The sequence below is a fragment of the Magnolia sinica genome, chromosome 11 (assembly GCF_029962835.1).
Source record: "Magnolia sinica isolate HGM2019 chromosome 11, MsV1, whole genome shotgun sequence".
NCBI classification, from domain to species: Eukaryota; Viridiplantae; Streptophyta; class Magnoliopsida; order Magnoliales; family Magnoliaceae; genus Magnolia; species Magnolia sinica.
In genome coordinates, this window is record NC_080583.1 from 84,141,123 (window position 1) to 84,160,497 (window position 19,375).

The following is a 19,375-nucleotide window of genomic DNA, read 5'->3' on the forward strand; positions in this document are numbered from 1 at the left end:
GATTTTAAAAATAATAATAATTTGTTGTCATCAAGGGCTGAACGGGAAAAATGTTACTCTATTGGTGGACCACTAATTAACATATATGTTTATCTCACGTACACTACTATGGTCTCACATGTAGTATATTTCATGCAAGGTTATCCTCCTCTACATCTATGCCCTTCAATTTACTCCGTATTTACATTTCCACCCCCCAAACCAACACTCCATTCTCTCTCTGCAAAGGCTCTCAGAGTCATCTTCCCCTCCGTCTCCATCCCACTCTCCTCTTATTCCCGACACGATCTCGTCCCAACTCGGCGGGAACCTGGCCCAGTCGTCGACTCGTTCCTCCGCCACCGCGTCCAGCACCTCCTGCAACGCGACGATCCGATGGCTGGTGCGCCTCCGGAGCTCGCGAACGGACGGATCGATCCCCGGCACGGAATCCAGCCGCAGCAGCAGCGACATCAGGCACTCGTTCAGCCGCAGACGCTCGCGTCCGTCGCGGCGGACGGCGTCGACGGTGTCCTGCCGCCTGATGAGGAGCTCGTAGCGGCTGACTTCGGAATCGACGGCGGAGATCAAGCGGATGAGGGCGCGGATGCGGTGGGAGCGATAGGCGGACTGGATCCGGGTCGCCGCGACGGACTGGAGGGATGGAGGGAGTTGGACGGGGACTGGGATGCGGTTTTCGGAAGGGGAAGCGTCGATGGGGATTCGGATGGTTTTTTTCTCGGATGGAGGGGTGTTTTGGTCATTTTTGATGGTGTTTTGGACGGTGGTGATGGTGGAAGAAATGGACGAGGAGAACCATATTCCTCTCATGGAGAGAGATTTGAGGGGAAAGGGAGTTTCTAGAGTGCGCAGAGCGTGCGTACTTTTAGCAGGAAGAAGAGAGGCCCATGAGTTTTCTAGAATATACCGAGGTGCGCACATTAAAAAGGAAAGGGGCCTTCTTTTTCGGACGCGGACGGTGGTGATCAATTTGAGCGTTTGATCTGCATCATTTTAGTAATCATGCCTTAAAATGATATGAAAAAAAGGAATGGACGGCTTAGATTTACAGATACATCACGGTAGACCCGCCCACAGAACTGCCCGTTCGGGGCTAGAGACGGGCGGGAGTAGGACGTAATCGGGAGTCCTTTTTCTAGAGGCGTGTGGGACCAGCAATGTTTTTCTTTTGGAAACAAGCTGTATTTAGTATAATAATTGAAAGGACACGATGTGCTTCCACCACCGTACACGTGGCACACGTTTCAAGTGGGCTCCACCGTTGAGTGGCCCATGGATCATGCTTAAAAAACATCTTGCTGGCACCATCCAAACCTTAGGAAGAAGATACACTTCTTTGTTAGTTTTGTATCATTTACACAAGTGCTAGTATAATCCAGACCGTCCAATTCGCTGACCCAATTATGGATAAGCGTAACCGTGTGGTTGCCTTCCATTTTGAACCAGTCGCTACTTTGCTTTAGACTATACATTTGATTGCCACTAAATGGATGATTAAGATAATCACTGTGATTTCAGAGATATGCTCCATCCACATTCCGACCCACAATTTAGATGGTCTAGATCAGCGCGTGTTCAACTTGCATGGTATGTTGATCGTGCTGGCTACTAGTAAAAGATTAAAACTTTGGTACATTGGCAGAGTCTAGTGGATGGTAGGTAGACACTTAGAAATATAGCTGGGCATTGAGTCGAATTGGATTGAGTCAGGACTGACTTGACTCGATTTTGTTTTGAAATAGGCTTGGCCTGAACTTGATTTGACCCGATATCGAGATCCAAGCTGACTCAATCCAAATCTAGTCAATCCAGACCGAGTCTGATTTGGTTAGAAGTACCGGATTAGGTCGAGTTGGCACTAAGTCAAATTGAGAGACGAGGGGGGGAGAGACTAAGAGAGTGAAGAAGAGAAAGAGGAGGATGAAGAGGAGGGTGGTTGCCGAGTTAGAAGATGAGGAGGATGAAGGAGGGAGGGAGAGAGGTTGGGCTTGGAAGATGAGGAGGATGAGAGAGGGAGAGAAATTTTGGGATCGGGTCTGGGTAGTGTGCAGCAAGTAAGGTTAGAGAGTCAGGTTTTGGATCGAGTCGGGTCTAATCGGATCGAGTTTCAGGTCGAGTTGAGTCGAATTACTAGGTAACTCAAACTCAATTCGATTTGAGTTCGAATCGGGCGAAGCCTCCTCGATTTAGACCGACTCACCCATTTGGTTCGAGTCGAGTCGGATCAGAATGAGTCAGACAAGTCAAGTTAGCTACATCGAGTTGTCCAGTGCCCATCTTTACTTAGAAATGCAAGTAGATTGCCTTTGACCCCTATTTATTTTAGTATCAAGTAGAGGATTGGTCCACATTTATTGGACCGTTCATTTGAACGACATCCAATAATCTTATTTCAACAAGGAAGTGGATTGTATACTTAATAACTCAGCCTCCAATGGGCCTGGCGTGTTGTATGTATTATTCATACTATCTATCTATTTTTCTAGCTCATTTCAAGCTATAGCGTAAAATTGAAGCATACTCAGAGTTTAAGTACACCACAAGATATAAAACAATAGGCATTGTATACCTAATCTTGAAAACTTACAAAATTTATAAAAGTTTTGGCTCAAGCTAATATTTGTATTTTTCCTTCATTCATGTCTTCACAATTTTATAAACAAGTTGAATGGCAAATAAGCATCACTTTAAACCTGATAAAGGTGCGTTGTATGTCATTATCTTAAATATTTTTTGTGATGTGGTCCACTTAAACTTTGTATAGGTTTCAATTTTGAGCTAGCACCTTAAAATGGAAGAAAAATAACAACATGGATTAAACACATATGCTAAAGTATGTCTGTAGAGTCTACTAAACAATCTAAGTCCATTTATACAAATAAGCTTCCACAAATTCGTAGTTAGAATATTTTAACCTATAAAAAGTGGTGACCTCTAAATTTTAATTTTTTTTTATATCCATACTATCTAACCATATTAAGTATTCATTTTAAGGCATGATTCCAAAAAATAAAGAAAATCGAAATCTCAAATGGACTATAATATAAGAAATAGTAATAATTGATCATTAAAAGCTTCTCATAGGCTATAAAAGTTTTGGATCATGATGATATTTGCATAGTCTCTTCATCCAGGTCTTTGTGACCTTATCTACAAGTTGAATGGCTAATAACTAATCTGATTGTCCTCTAAGGGCGTGTTTGGCCGGACGGATCCCATGGGATTAGGAGGGATGGGATGATAAAATCCCAGGATATACCAAACGAGGCAAATAGACCTGATGAACTTGTCTCGGGATATAGCAAACACACGGATATTAAACCAATCCACTGACATCATCATCATTGCCTTAAAATTGATCACATCCTTCCTAATTCCGTTCAATCATGCTTGGGGTGTGTTTGGTTGGACGGATTGGAAGGGATTGGAAGGTAAAATCCCGAGATATACCGAGCATGCCAAACAGACTCAGTGAACTTGTCCGATATAGCAATCCCATGGATCTTAAACCAATCCACTGACACCACCACCGTTACCTTAAAATCCATCCTATCCCCAAACAGGCCCTAAAGTTTTTAATGGTGGGGATTCAATCACAAATTGTTTCCTGCAACATGGTTCACTTAATTAGGATTTTGATCTTCTTCATTTTTGGGATCATGTCTTAAAATGAGCTTTCAAAATGGATGAATGATATCGATGTAAGGAACATGCCCCACATTAAGGATCCACCAAAACGGCGCCGATTTTTTTTCATATCATTTTATGGTAAAAGCCCAAAAATGAGTAAGCTCGGCTCAAGTGAAGCACACCGTGGGGATTAAACACCTACTATTTTGGAACCTCTTAGGGCCAATGAAGTTTTTATCCGAGATCTCTGTTTTCCCTTCATCCAGGTCTACGCGGTCTCATGAACAGGTTGGATGGAAATTAAAATCACGATGGGCCTGGGAAGGTTTCAACGGTGGATTTCTTTTTCACCACCGATTCCTTTGGTGTGGTCCACTTCAGCCTTGGATCTGGCTCATTTTTGGGTCTATTTCTTAGAATGATATGAAAAAAAATGGATGAACGGTGTGGATAAAACCCATACATCACGGTGGCCCCTGGCCCCTTTCCGTTCTAGTTAGGGATTGGCGGGGATAGTACCCAATCCGCGTCCGTTTCCGAGTGCCGGCGTATCAAACTCATTCGCTGTCAGAATATCAAAATAACTCTCTCCACCCGCTCTCCGTCTCCTCCTCTCTATCCATCTTCGCCGTCGACGGCAGACGGCCCACCCAAACGTCCTCTCTCTCTCTCCATATCCTACAATGGAGGTTATGTAGTCCCACACGCCGCCCAACACCACACGTGCTAGCATGACGTGGCACACGTGTATGAGATCGAATCTGTCCATCTGGTGGTCCAGCTGTGTCTATCATCTGGCCCAAAAATCAGGATAGTCCATATATCAGGTTGCACTCTCTCTCTCTTCACCATTTTTTCCTTTAAAAATAAAAATAAAAATTCTTTTTCTACATTTTTTTCACAAGCATGTGTTGCTGGATGGAGCCCATTTAGCCACGGTCGGACGATCGGAACCATCTATCTGCTAGGAACCACCATGGATGGTCTGTAATCTGAAAATCACGCTGAACAGATGATACTGACTATTGATTGGTGGCACTCTAATGGACGATTGAGGGAGGGAAGAAGCGCCACACTCAATGAAAAATCAATGATCAGATTGACTTTTGGACAGTGGCCCATTCATGGTAGAAGTTTGGGATTCTGCAATCTGCATTACTTGTTGATCAATTTAAATTGCACAATATGGTTCTGACAACTGGGGCCCATGGTTGCGTAATCCAGATCGTTGGTCTGCTGGCACTTCTGTTGATGGACCACACCCAATTTTTTTTCTGGACAATCCCAACATTCTATTTGTCACCTACAAATCAATGATTGGAAACAGACAGAGTAACTGTCCACATTCAATGGATAAAAATGGCACATGATTGGGTTCAGCTACTGTTGATCTGGTGGACCATTATGGATGTTAGCTGGAAATTGTGACGGATTGTCGACTCTGGTCATCCATTTATTTTGATTTTCGATGGTCAAAAGCATCTGGGTTTGCTCCCTACAGACGCGAGTTTGATTCCCCTCCCTGGGATTACCTGATGCATGTGGTTTGTAGGTGATTGCGTGCATCCACAGGGATTAGTCTCGCCTTAAAAAGGGGCAGGGACACCTTGTTGTCGTAAAAAAAAATATTTAGACCTTCGCTTCAAGTGTTCCTTATGCAGGCCACTAATCAGATGGCTACACCCCTTGATTTTTGGAATATGGACTACACGTGGTGTCCACCAGAACAATGGTCCTGATGACATGACATCAACATCATCATATAAGCCTTATCTCAACTAATTGGGGTCAGCTAAATGAATCTTGTTCCATCATTCCACTCTTTCAAGGATCATGTCCTCAGTTAAACCATAGGTCATCTAGTCTTTTCTTAGTACCTCCACCCACATCCTTTTGGGTCGTCCTTTGATGACCAGACATCATGGTTTTAAATACGTTTACAATAAGTCATATCATATCCATATCGGCCACATTGAAACACAATTCAAGGGCCGATAGCCGACCCAATCTCAGTTAAACCACAGGTCATCAAGTCTTTTCTTACTACCTCCACCCACATCCTTTTGGGCCTTCCCCTGATGACACAAGATCATGATTTTAAGTACCTTTACAATAAGTCATATCATATCTGTATCTGCCACCTCGATACGCAATACAGGGGCCCCGTATCGGCCAATACAGGCCATTGTGTGGCTTACTGGCTGTATCACTCCATATCATATCAATAATTGGGGCGGCTAATACAGATATTTAAAACCATGTTTGCCTGTGAGGAGGGAACTGCATAAAACATTCTACAATGGCATATAATCATTCTTGTTATTTTAAAATTCTTTATCTTACCAGTCCTAGAGATTTATTTTTTCTTTTTATTTCGCATTTAAATGTTAAAAAGTACAACACTTTCAATATGAAATTTCTCTGTTGATAATACAGTTTCATGGGGATAATGGAATTCGGTACTGGTTCAATGCTGACATCCCCTTGTTTGAATAGACGGAAAATGGATATTGCTTGGGGCCATGTCGAAGAACATGTGGATGAAAATGGTAGAAAGATCCCTTTGATGTTTGTGTCGTTAGAGAGTGCATGCTGGCAATGGAATGCATCAAATTGAAGAGCACTTAGCTAAACAAAAAGGGGAGATCACTGATGGTCAACAAAAGGGCCCATTTTGGATGATCCATTTGCCAAAATTCCCTCAAGATTGGATGAATCCTAACCCATCAATAGTTGGTCAGCAAATAGGCAATCAAGAGAGAAAATACAGTAATGTTACTTCATCGCAGTAACTGAACCAATGTGACTTCAGGGGACTTTCAGTCCACCATATCACCAGTTTGGATGCATGGGCCCCACTTGTACAAACCGAAAACCTGAATGGTAACTTGAGCAGTGTATCATACCTCGATATTTAAACCGTTTCACTGCAACATTGAATGCTGTAGAATGTTTTGCTCTAGAATATCGCATATCCCCTTTATTTTTATGGGGGTGTTGTACCTCTCCTGGACACGAGAATATGCAATAAGATCCATGTGATTTAGAGTGCACTTAGATTCACATGGAATTGAATTGGGATAATTAGTCTAATAAAGTGGAAATTAACTAATCATCATTTCCTTCCTTAGCATCATATTTCAATGTTAAGTCTCTCTTTCTCTCTCCTCCTTTTTTCTTTATATTTTTTTTAAAATTTTGTATTTGCTCTATAGTTTTGGGGATCTTAATTGCAATTATGGTACTTTTCCGTTGGACTAGGAAGAAGCAAGACTGCAAATTCGAGGGACTTCCTTGTTATGATATACTAGGAAATGCCATTGATATTTGCCATTCCTTCTTGATTAAACTGAATGCTTGCTAGTCAATTCACTTGTACATCCAAACACAACCTTAATTCTTACAGCAGTCTGCAGCTCTACGTTTAGTCCTGATAACGGCTTTCTGTGCAGATACATGCTTTTCCTCCATCTGCATGATGATTCCAACACAATTTCCTTCTGGAGCGCCTCCTCCCTTGTCGCAGATGTTACCACCCATTCCATCTGTGGCCAGTTCTTTTTGGCAAGCTGGACATGTGCATGACCATTTAAGAAAGTTGCAGGATACTGTTGATCTATTAAAAGCAGTGTATGCTCTTTACTGTTTAAATGCTTATTCCATTTGTTATTGTAATATTCTTCTCATTTTACCGATTAAAAAATAATAATAATAAATTAATAAAATCCACATTTTCAATGAGATCATGCCCTTCCCTTCTTAGCTGCAATTGACATCACTGTCCTTGACAGGCAGGAAGAACTAGATGCATTATTATTGATCAAGGGATATGATGGGTTCATTGAAGAAGAAGATGATACATCTCCTAGCTGCTCATTGGAAAACACTTTAGTATCATCCGGAGATGTCCTTCAAAGTTCAAGAAAAGATCACGCTCTTCTGCGTAGATTTTTCAAGGTTATTAAAGCAAAGAGGATGGATGTGAATGTGCAAGAGTCACTTTCATTGGAAGCAGTAAACTCTTTGCTTTCTACTTTAACAAGTCAACTTGCTCCGTTCAACTTTATCACAAGCCAGACGAGTTCGTGGGAGGAAAGGTCGTTGGCAATAAAATTAGGTAATAAGCTACAGAAGTCTAAACGTAATAAGCATTGGAAGAAGAGAAAGAGGAAAAGGGTTGCCGAACTACTTCAGAAGGTGGGTTACTACCTAACTGTTGCTCTTATGGAGATGATACATCTAGTCATCATGCTATTTATCTATAATTATGAATGGCCAATGTTTTATCTTATCTTTTGTATAATGGTCTTGTAGGAGCGTGAGAGGTATGACCAAGTTGATCAGGCTGCTGATGAGTGGAGGGCTCGAGAGATTGCCAAGGATATTGCAAAACGCAAGGTACTCAGGGGCCATTAAGTATTTTCCTGACATGTAAACTACTCAATAATTCCTTCGGCAGTCCCAAAGTCATCCTATGACTAGCTCTTGGGACAATGCCTTGTTCAGCCTTATTGCTTACTTTTATAGCTAGTTTTTGTCACCAGCTTAGGGGTAAGAGCATACTAAACAAAATAACAAGCAGAATGTGGCATTATTTCTTTTTCTTGTTGATAATAAGTGCACCGTGCTCAATGGGATGCCTGATGAGTGTCCCTATTTTGCTTGCTTGTGCTCTTAGATAAGCATTGTAATAGTTGGGCTGGGGATTAGGACCGGGTGGGACCATCTTAGCATGTTAATATTGTCAATGTGAGCCTCTGCAGTTGCCAGCTCATGAGAACCTGGTTAAAAGAGGAAGGTTGATGTCTTGTGGGTAGAGATTTCTAAAAGGTTCTCCAATCACCTTTTGAAAGCTGACCAAAATTTGTTGGAAGAAGGTTAAAATGATGACAGTGGTGGTGATACCCGATTAGGTAAGGAAAAGAAACCTGAAACCCTAGAAAACATTTAAAGAATACAAATGCTCATACAAATTCTTTTATTCTCCAAGTTATACTTAGTTTGAATCTCTCTCTCTCTCTCTCTCTCTCTCTCTCTCTCTCTCTCTATGGTAGTGTTTATTATCTTTTTGTGTGTGTTCATTATTCAACCTCATTTTATTTGTATCTATACCCATATAAAACTCATACTTTCAGCTTCATTAAAGAAAAAGAAAAGAAGAAATGCATACATTTTTAGCTTCATGTTATAAGATGGGTAGGGAGGCGTGGGAAAAATTCTTCAGGCTCTTTAATGTTTCTTGGGTTCTGCCGAGAGCGATTGATGACTTCTTCAGGCAATGGCACATATGCGGTCATGGTAAAGGTGGGATAGAGGTGTGAGTCTTTCTCTTCTAGCCAAGCTATGGGCTATTTGGAGGGAAAGGAACAATAAATGCTTTCAAGATGTGCAGTAATCCAAGGGGAGTCTTTCTTCAAGCAAAATCAAGTGTTTTTGAATGGGCAGATGCTTTGTCTAAAGTTAAGGCCTCTAGTTTGAGCGGGTTATAGCGCAAGTCAGGCGCTTTGGGTCTTTCTTTTTCTTTTCTTTTCTTTTTTCCTTGTTTTCTTTCAACTTTGCCATCTTCATAACTAAATTGTCATCTTAAAAAAAAGTTATAAGATGGGCAAAAGGAGTAAAAGGTACATAACAAGACAAACACGTTAGGTAAAATTTGAATAAAACCCGAAGCTTCGCAAATCGCATGTGAACTTGATTTCATATGAATATGCACGTGAGTTTGTATGATAATATCTTTGCCATTTTCCCTTTGTTATAGTGAGAGGTAGAAGATGACACACTCTGAGAGTTTTAGAACTGAAACTTTGGCATGTGTAGACCCTGCTTCATTTGAGTATACATACGGATGGTGCTTCCATGAGTGAGCATATATACTTCTGTAGATCTTACTGTTACATGTCCCCCAAAAATTGTTGACTTCGTTGTAGTTTCTTGCTTGGCCCCTAGGCAAATTTCACATCTAGGTGAGAAAATACTCATTTGGGTATTAGTATGTGACCCATTCCTAAATTAGGTAAGTGGGTGAACTTACACAACCCCATATAATGCAGTTGTAGGAGCAATGAGAAGTGGGAACCAATGAAGTTCTTGCAGGTTAAAAGGCTTGAAGGCTCTATTTGGATGTGGATTACCTGATCCATGTGGTTGGCGGGATAACTAATACAGATCTTGGTCCATCCTAATTGATCTCTCTTGAAATAATCTCTGCTTGCGAAAAATGCTATGAAAATTTTCTAACTTCTTTAAAAAATCCTTATATGGTTTTGCTCTTGGTATGTATAAAAAAAAGGTTACATTAGAGTCGTACACCATCAAATTCATGTCCCCAAAAAATTTACATATTTCGGATCCACACCTTTTTTTTTTTCAAGAATTTTACCAATAATTTTGAGATTTTTCCCTCATCCCAAAAAGGCCTTTATAGGGCCTTGTCGGCCTACATGGGCTTGCTAGCCAACACACCAGCTGATACTATTATGTAATACCTTCGGTTTACCTCATTTGTAGGAGGGATGAATTGGCACATTAGTTCATGGGTTGATGGTCATGTGGCATATATTCTTTCTCCGAAAATACGATTACTGAAGGGGAAGCTTAACTAATGGAAGAAGGAAGTCCATGGTAGAAGAGATGAGGACACAGGGTCAATCCTTTCCAAATTGCAAGAGTTGGACGTTAAGGAGGAGGGGTACCACTTATGGATGGTGAGTTAGCTAGAAGGGAAGCTCTAATGCTTGAATACAAGAATCGATTGCAAGAGGATGAGATTAAATGGAGACAACAATCAAGGGCTACATGGTTGAGGGAGGGAGATGATAATACAAAATTCTTTCATAGCATAGCTAGAGCAAGAGCAAGGGTTCACAAAATTCAGTGTGGTGGTTGACGGTGTTTATGGTGGTGAGGCAATTGTTGATTTCTATAAACAGCTATCGAGGGAGAGAGTGTTAAGACCTGGGCTGGATAATCTCCATTTCATATCATTATCGATAGAGGATGTTTTGTCTCTTGAGTGTCAAGTATCTATGGAAGAAATCAAGGAGCTTGTGCATGAGTTGGGTAGAGAGAAAGCGCCAAGTCCAAATGGCTTTCCACTAGCATTTTTTCAAGTCCTTTGGGATGTAGTAAAACTGGATGTAGTAGCTTTCATTCAGGAATTCTTTGAGAACATAAGATTAGTGGTGGAACTTGGTGCTTCATTCATAGCTTTAATTCCTAAGGAGGGAGTGGATAGTTTGAAGGACTTTTGACTGAAAAGTTTGATTGGGGCCCCATACAAGAATTTAGGTAAAATTCCGGTGGGTTCTTGGGAAGATCATCTCCAAATTTCAAGATGCTTTTGTGGAAGGTAGACAAATACTGGATAGTGCTTTGATAACTCACGAATGCTTGGACTTGCAATTTAAGGAAAGATGTAGCGGTGTAGTTTGCAAGCTTGAGATGGAAAAGGCATATGATCATGTGGAGTGGGAGTTTCTAGATTATATGGTCGGGCGGCTTGGTTTTGGGGCAATGTGGAGAAAGTGGATATCAACATGTGTAAGTTTGGCTGGATTTTCAGTCCTAGTTAATAGATCACCGAAGGGCTTCTTCAAGTCATCGAGAGGATTAAGGCAGGGCGCTCCCTTGTCACTGCTTCTCATCGTGGTGGTGGCGGAAGGGCCCTGAGTAGGATGTTGGAGAAAGGAGTCTCTTTGGGAGTCATAAGTGGCTTTAAGGTCAATAAGGGAGCCCTCCAAGTTTCGCATCTCCAGTTCATAGACGACACCCTTCTCATGTGTGACACCAATGAAGACCACATCAATAGCTTGAGAAAGATTATCTATTGCTTTGAGGCGGTTTCGGGGCTAAAGGTGAATCCTCTAAAATGTGAGATGCTAGGCATTGGCATTTCTTCGCAGGTTTTGGAGAAGTTGGTCGTGGTTTTTTGTTGTAGACCGGGCTCTTTTCCTTCTACTTACTTGGGACTCTCGTTATGTATTGGGAAGCCTCTGAAACACTTATGGGACTGAGTAATTGAAAGATTTGAGAAGAAGCTATCTTCTTGAAAGCGTCGTCATCTTTCTACGGGTGGTAGGCTTGTTTTGATCAACGTCGCCTTCTCAAATTTACCGCTATACTTTTTCTCTCTATTCAAATGTCCTATGGGAGTGATAAATAAAGCTAAAAAAAACTGAGGGATTTTCTTTAGAGAGATGCAGAAGACGAGGAAATTTCATTTGATGAGGTGGGAAGACGTGCGTCGCACGAAAGTTAGTGGAGGGATGGGGATTAGGCAATTGGTATCAGTCAACAAAGCGCTTCTTGGTAAATGGCTCCAGAGATTCGAAGGGGAAGAAGAGAGTTTTTGGAAAGAAATTATCATCAGAAAATATGGGGTGGAGGAACCAGGTTGGTGGCCTAAAAAATCCGCATTGTATAGGGCCACACGGATGTGGAAGGTAGCTTCACGAGGGGGTGGCCTTTTCTGTGGGGGATGGACAACGTAAGATTCTGGGTAGATATTTGGTTGGGGGATCGACCCTTAAAGGAGTTATTCCCTTGCCTAGCTTCAATTTCTTTGAGCGCGGAGATATCAGTCGCCAGTTGCTTCTCTCGGCTAGGCTTTTCAAGCGTGTGGACTCCCCTGTGCAGAAGGGACTTGAAGGAAGAAGAGGAGGTTGAGCTTCGCTCTCTTTTGGAGCGGCTTTTGGGGAATGAGCTGAGTTTGGATAGGGACTCAATGACGTGGTCCTTAGACAAATTGAACTCTTTCTCAGTTAAATCCTTTTATTTGTATCTTTCTGGACAATTTTTTAGGGACAGTCCAATGCATCTTCCCTTTTCTGTGGTCTTATGGTGCCCCTAAGAAGGTCGCAGTTTTTGCATGGTTGGCAAGCTGGAACAAGATCCCTTACTATCGATAATCTCCGCTAATGAGGTATGGTCCTAGTAAATGCATGTGCTCTGTTGGAAGGAGGGTGAATAGGTGGACCACCTCCTTATGCATTGTACATTTGCGAGGGGAGTTTGAGATAACGTCTTATCTCTGCTTGGAGTTTCATGGGTGATTTCATAGTCCTTCCCCGAACTCTTATGGGCGTGGCACGGAGGCAGAGTCAGGTGAGGTTGGGAGGAGTGTATGGCGTCTAGCTTTGCTTGCAGGAATATGGGAAATATGGAAGGAAAGGAATAACCTGTGTTTTAACAATTCCTTGGTCAGTGTATCAGGAGTTTTTTGCAAGGCGATTCTCTGTTAAAAGAAGTTTCTCTTGCCCGACAGGGCTGGGCTGATTTTTAAATTTATGTTTTTTTTTCCCCTGGGCCGTACGGCCTGGGTCCTGTGCATAGATGTTACTATATGCTGTATATAGCTGCTGTAAATCTGCTGGCTTTTTGGCCCTGTATTAACACACGCATGCACGCACTAGTTCATGCTTTTCTTCTCTGTTAATATTTTATTTTTATTATTTGTATTTGTATCTCTCATTGGATTATGGTGACTATGCTATATTCATTGGCATTATATGAGGTTTACCTCAACCTTGGCACTTACCATTAAAATGTGCGTTTTGAACTGTGACACATTGATGGGATTTGCAGTAACTGCCTATGGTAAAACTAGGATCCAATTTTTCTACTCCCATGTCAGTAATATGGTATTTTAATCATCATCTTTCTTTCTGGCAATGATTTGTGGCCCTAATAACTATCATTGCTTTGCCTGTGGGTATATTGTCTTGATCTATTAAATAAAGTAGCTGGTAGCTGCGATTTAGCATTTCTGTCTAAGCTTAATCGAACTCTGGGCGTACAGGTTGAAAAGATGAAGGAAATTGCCAAGCTTAAAGCAAAAGAGGAAAGACAGAGACTAGAATCTGAGGTAAGATACCTTTTCTAGAAACCATTTGGTGTCTAGGAACTTCTAGAATGCTGTGTTTATCTTGATAATTACTGTTTTATCTTGCTCTGTTAGTTTCCTTCTCAAACGAGGTTCCCTTAAAAATTTCAGCTTGAGCTTCTGTTGATGGTGGAAAAGTTGCAAGAACTTCGTTCCATCAGGATCCAAAAAATGAAGAAACAAGGCAAGAATTCCTTTTGTCTTGTAACATCTTATGGAGCTTACTCATTTTTATTACTTATTGTTTGTACGTTTTGTTGTGGGTTCTGCGATTTTGCACAATGTTGATGTTGTTGACATGCATTTCAACTGCTGTATTTAGTGCTCTGATTGTTTTGATTTTTTCTTGTTGGAAATTTTACAAAGATTAGATTACAAGTCATATAAAATTGGAGATATCCTTACTTTCAACGAGTCCGGTGATGTGGGTTCCAGTGGTACCTGGCAGATGTGGGTTCCAGTGATGCGTTCACAGAATCCAACCTGTCCATAAGATCAGTCACCTCAGACAACCTCAAGAGACCAAAAATTAGACCAATCCATTAGTGTTGGGGCCCCACCACGTTGTGTATGTATAATCAAGGCCGTTCAGACCCTTCATACAGTCCAGATGGGTCCTTAGTGGAATTCAAATGTGGGCGTTTCCTCGCAGATTGTTCCCACTGTGGCCCACATTAGTTTTGGATCAGTCCGAATTTTGGGTGCTAGGGGTTTTCAGAGGTGAGGCATCCGATAGACAGGTCGGATGGTGAAAGTGCATCATGTGGGCCCCACATATTCCCAGCACCACCATAAGCTTATGGTGGTATGGGTACCACTGGAACACGCCCCGTAGTTGGGATAATGTTTTGATGATGATGATGACAGTGGTGGTCTTTTCATGGTATTGTTGTACAGGAAGTTGAACGGGGTTTTTTGGCTGCTTGTATTTGTACAGGCCATTTTCTTCCAGAAGAAGATGACAAGTTTCTTGAGCGAGTCCGAGCTGCAGTTGAGGAAGAGGAGCGCCAAGCAGCAGCGGCTGCTGACACTGATGCTGCCAAGGATGCTATTGCGACTGCTGAGGAAACAAGGAAAACTATACAGAACAGTGGGGCTGATGTAAAGGATCCCTGTGGTGATAAAGCCGGAGCTAAAATGAGTCAGGACCAACTCACTCAGATGGAAAACCAGATAGGCTCTAGTGCAGCTGCCCGTCTGGACTCTGGATGGCGAGGGTCTGAAGTGCAGAGTTCTGGCGGGGGCTACGATTCTGTGGCCAATTTACCTGTTGAGTTCTACCACTATTACCATGGCAGTAACACTGACATGGGGACACTGATTGAGGTGATTCTATCAAATTCATGTTCGAACACCCATGGAATTCAAACCTATCTCTTCTTGCTGTGATCTTTGACATTTTGGTAACTTGTAAGGTACTGCGACAGATATTTAAAGTTTTAAAGGAGATTCCATCGTTCTATGCAGGTCAGAAGAATGTGGGATGCGTACATCAGACCTGGAGGAAGGTGAGTCCTTCGAAATTTTATTATTATACATTTTCACTATTGTACAATTTGGCACAAGGAAGGGAAGATTATTCAAATTCCTCTCATTCCAATCTGATGAATCGAAACCCAAACTTGTAAATATTCAATAAGTTCCTGTCAAAATCACTCTAGTAATGTTTATTTTACAGTACAAACATGTTATGAGCTTCCCAAAAACTGAGAAAAGAATATAGTCATATTTTTGGAGCATCATGGATGCTTGTTTTAAAAAATAAACCAAACTACCCAATTTTTCATTAACGAATCCAAGTGAAAATGCTTGTCTTGGTGTGATTAAGCTGAATTTAGCTTAGGTTGCAAGAGAAATTATTTTTTGTTCTTGGGATTTCTACCCTTGGTAGAATCTCCAAAAATCATGACATGGTACTCTTGAGGATATGGTAGAGTCGAGCTTTGCTAAGCCCACACATGTGCAGTAAAGCTCATTTACACCCACACATGTGCCAGCATGGCATGATATGTCTGGAATCCAATCCATCCATTAGAATGGCAACGCTATATTGATGCCCTAGCCCAAGACTCAGGTTGATCCACTGGTAGGATGGGCCATGCTTGGCAAAACAAATGTACAGCTCAAAAAGCTTGGCTAAAGTTTTCTAACCCATCCACCTGTTTCCAATGTTGGGGCCCACTTGCTGTTTGGACCAGATTTTATTTTTGGGAAAACATGTACAAGGTCGGACCAACCTGATGGATGGATTAGCTCTTGCAAGTATGTGACATGCTGGCACATGTGTGGCGTTTATACCAGCTCTATTGCACACATGTGTGTGCTTAGCAAAACATGGAAGAGTTATTTCTCTCTAATGCAACACATTGTTCCATGTAACCATCTTCTCCTTACTGCTTTAACTATGTGACCATAGAAGTAGGATTTCCTTCTTCAAGTGGGGAACTGGGCAAAAATCGATCTGCAGAATCTTGTAACTCAAAAGCATGGAATCATGTTGGCATTGGACGGCACCCTAGAAAACCTATGCTAAAAATGTCCAGTCAATGATAAAATACTAGAAAATATTTCATGCTGAAAATTAGTGAATTAAAGCTAACCCCAAATAGCTAGGACAAGGCGACTATGATGATACTTGATGGAAATGTACTTTATATATGTTGGGTATTTCCATCTTTTGCAGGTGATGGGATGCACTTCACGCTTTATAGTTTTCTCTGCAACCCCTGAAATTATCCAGATGGGATTTGGCATGGAAACGCGCCTATTCCAGAAGCAGTCTCCTGAATAAGCACCTGCCACCATAGCTCAAAAACCCAAAAACTCGACTCAGCTCGACTCGATGTTCAGCCTGGTTGGGTCAACTCGAAGACTCAACCCAACTTGATTCAATACTTAATTTATTAGAAGTTGAAAATATTAGAAACGTTGACAAATATTTAAAATAATCATCTCTTATAAGTAATAGAAAATGTGAACAAAGCAACATCATTGCACATGCCTTGATGGTTAAAGGTGTCTCTTTGCTTGGTTATGGTCAGGGGCGCAAATTTCAGACCCAACCAAGTAGCGTTGAGTCAATTTGACAAGTCTCTCTGAGTCCAGGTCAAGAACACCCAGTACTGAGTTTCCGTGCAATTCGGCTCGAAATCTTGCTGATTCAAGTTGACTCGGCTAAGTCTCAAGTTGAGTCCACGAGTTTTAGAACCATGCCTGTCTCCAATGCATTGCTTTCAGATGTCTATCCAAGTCACTATGGATCACTAATCACCTAGTGATTTGTCTACATCCAAATACCTGAGAACTGTGTGCCAGTGTGTATGTTTGCGTGTTTGTTCAACAGTGAGTTTATGAGAAAATGGAAAGCATCCTTGATAGATAGCTGCAATATGGAGTATTCCCAAGGCAGAGAGATTGTGTACATCCCATCTTGATTGCCATAAGAATAGGACTTTTCCAGTTCTCATCTCACTAAGTGGGAAAGAGAATCCCTACTTAATGCTTTTCGGTGCGTATTAAGTATACCATGAAAGACCCACCACTGATCCACCATTAGTTTTCTTCCAAATATGGGGCCATAGAGGTTTATTTTTCTTTTTGTGGGTGACCAATCACAAATTCTCTTTTATCATTCTCCCTGATAACTTTTGTAACTTCAGCTATGGTTTGGATGCAGCTGGATACCCGGACACTGGGTTCAGCCACCACCACCAGCGAACGAGGTATGGGCATCTTACCTGGTGGGTCGCAAATAATGGCAGGCAAGCAATGGAGGATTTTTTGGGCTGTCCTCTTGTTGGGGATGTTGTCTTCTTCAGTTTGAATGTTTGGACTACCTAAGCAGTAGAGAGAGGTATGCACCAAGTTCAATTTCCTTCCTAGTATATTGCAGTAATACTTCTGGCATGGTTGAAAACACCAACTAATGTAAATGTTTTTTCGGGCTTGTAATTTTGATCCATTGAGACAAGAATATCAAGGGGTTTTTTTTTTCCACCATCAGTAACTTGTGTTAGCAGACCCCAAATTGCTAGGAGAAAGGTTAAGATGATGATGATGATGATCAGTGATTTGTGTTGATTGGTTTTTCATTAATCTTTTTCGAACTCTATGAATTGTATATGATCACTCGTCTTTACAATGGAAGAGATTGTATATGTGGTTTTAAGACTCATCTAAGTCAGTTGCGACTGGGACGAGTAAACTCGAACTCAGTGGGAACCAATCTGGTTTGACACCACAAGTCACCCCCGACTCAGGTGAGTCTGGCCGATTCAGCCCTGACTCGGATGGGTTGCAATTCGACTCAGGGTCGAACAAGTTGATCCTAGTCGCCCAAGTCTTTTCACCATGACTATACATAATGAGAGGAGACGGGTCATACCCAGTTAGTTCTTTCTTTCTTTCTTTCCTTTTTAATGTCTAAAACCAAGCTTTATGTAATGACATGGAAAGGGTTTTAAATTTAGGGCCTGTTTGGACCCACTTCCTCCAAATGCTTCTAGGACCCGAGCTGTTGTATTTGGGATCCGAACCGTTTATATGATGGGTCTCATTTTCTTTGAATATGTGAATTGTCCCTTTTAGCCCTCTTTTTTACAAAATCTCCAAGATTTTTTGCATATCAGTATCACCCATCCACTGTGAGGTCCATCATATAATGGTTTGGATCAATGCAATCAGACCTTAGATCCAACAGCTTCCTGTATAAAAGATAGGGAGACCACAGAAATGATAGCAGACGCAGATGTGCGTATGCGATCCCCCATCCACTGTTATGTGTGGGTTCTATCCAATGCATCCATTAAATGTGCCTCTCCAATCCATTGATCTAGACTGTTCATTAGGTCCAACACACATTTAGTGGTGTGCTATGCAAGAATAACATCAATCTGACAAATATTGACCATTTGATCAATGGTCCCTAATTTGGACCGTCAAGTTCATTTACATAAAATAGGTCTAATAAGAAAATTGGTACATCCATTTGTGTAGAGATCATGCATTACTTATGATTCTAAATAATCAAATTCGTTAGGCAATTGTATCCACACCGTCCATGGCCTACAAAAAGGATGGCTATGGAAAATAAGTCCATAACAAGGATGCACAGGAACATCCCATCAGTGCTTTTTTTTCTTTTCCTTTGGTAGCCTGAGAAATATGTTCTGGACAATGGACAGTTCAGATCAATTGATTGGACTGTTTAACTGATCTTAGGCAATTGGAGCATTATAAAGCACTGTTTGGACCGTGGGATTAGGTGGAATGAAATTGTATTCAGTCCAATGTAAATTACTTCCTGCATTGGAAATTGATGGAAATGATTGGGTTAATTCAGGAATCATATCATCTAGTCCTAAGAGAAGATAGGATGGGATTTCTAGTGAAATCCGAAACCCACTATATTGATGGGCCCATGTTGTTGCATGTGTTTTATACACAGTCCATCCATTCGTGCCCTTTACACATAACACTTGAGTAGCATATGCATATTGATGAGTTGTGAAATCTGGTCTGTTGATTATAATTTCATAGTCCACCAAATGTTGGTTTCACTTAATAGTTTTTTTCCGAAAGGATGAATTTGATACCAAACGTGGGATTGGAGAGTTAAAATTCCATGGTATTTTCAGGCATATAATCATTGTGTAATAATTGTGTTAATTCAACCTAATGTAATTCAATACCACCTCTAGCATTCCAAACAGGCCCAATATTTATAGTGATTATGATATGGCTAAGATCAAATGTACATCTTTGCCCATCCAATTAATTTGAGGAGAGTAACGGTTATTGAGATTTTTTAAGACATTAAAATGAAAATTTCAAGATAGATAAAAGGTATTCAAGAAATTTTGAAAA

General features: G+C 41.2%; 2 protein-coding genes across 3 annotated transcripts; one reads left to right on the forward strand and one right to left on the reverse strand.

Annotated features, from left to right (window-relative positions):
- On the reverse strand, window positions 1-938 carry LOC131219573 (BAG family molecular chaperone regulator 5, mitochondrial-like). The gene has a single exon (XM_058214792.1). It carries the CDS (start codon window positions 919-921, stop codon window positions 166-168), a length of 756 nt encoding a protein of 251 aa, XP_058070775.1. The 5' UTR covers window positions 922-938; the 3' UTR covers window positions 1-165.
- Window positions 939-4,136: 3,198 nt separating this feature from the next.
- On the forward strand, window positions 4,137-17,632 carry LOC131219574 (U11/U12 small nuclear ribonucleoprotein 59 kDa protein). 2 transcript variants are annotated; one of them, XM_058214794.1, is made up of 9 exons: window positions 4,137-4,457; window positions 7,083-7,260; window positions 7,422-7,827; window positions 7,945-8,028; window positions 13,427-13,492; window positions 13,622-13,694; window positions 14,448-14,836; window positions 14,978-15,018; window positions 17,187-17,632. In XM_058214794.1, the coding sequence occupies exons 2-9, from the start codon at window positions 7,106-7,108 to the stop codon at window positions 17,263-17,265; spliced, it is 1,293 nt and encodes a 430-aa protein (XP_058070777.1). In that variant the 5' UTR covers window positions 4,137-4,457; window positions 7,083-7,105; the 3' UTR covers window positions 17,266-17,632. The 2 variants fall into 2 exon arrangements, with proteins under 2 accessions (XP_058070777.1, XP_058070776.1); XM_058214793.1 differs by lacking the exon at window positions 4,137-4,457 and adding an exon at window positions 4,545-4,757.
- The last annotated feature ends 1,743 nt before the right edge of the window (window positions 17,633-19,375 follow it).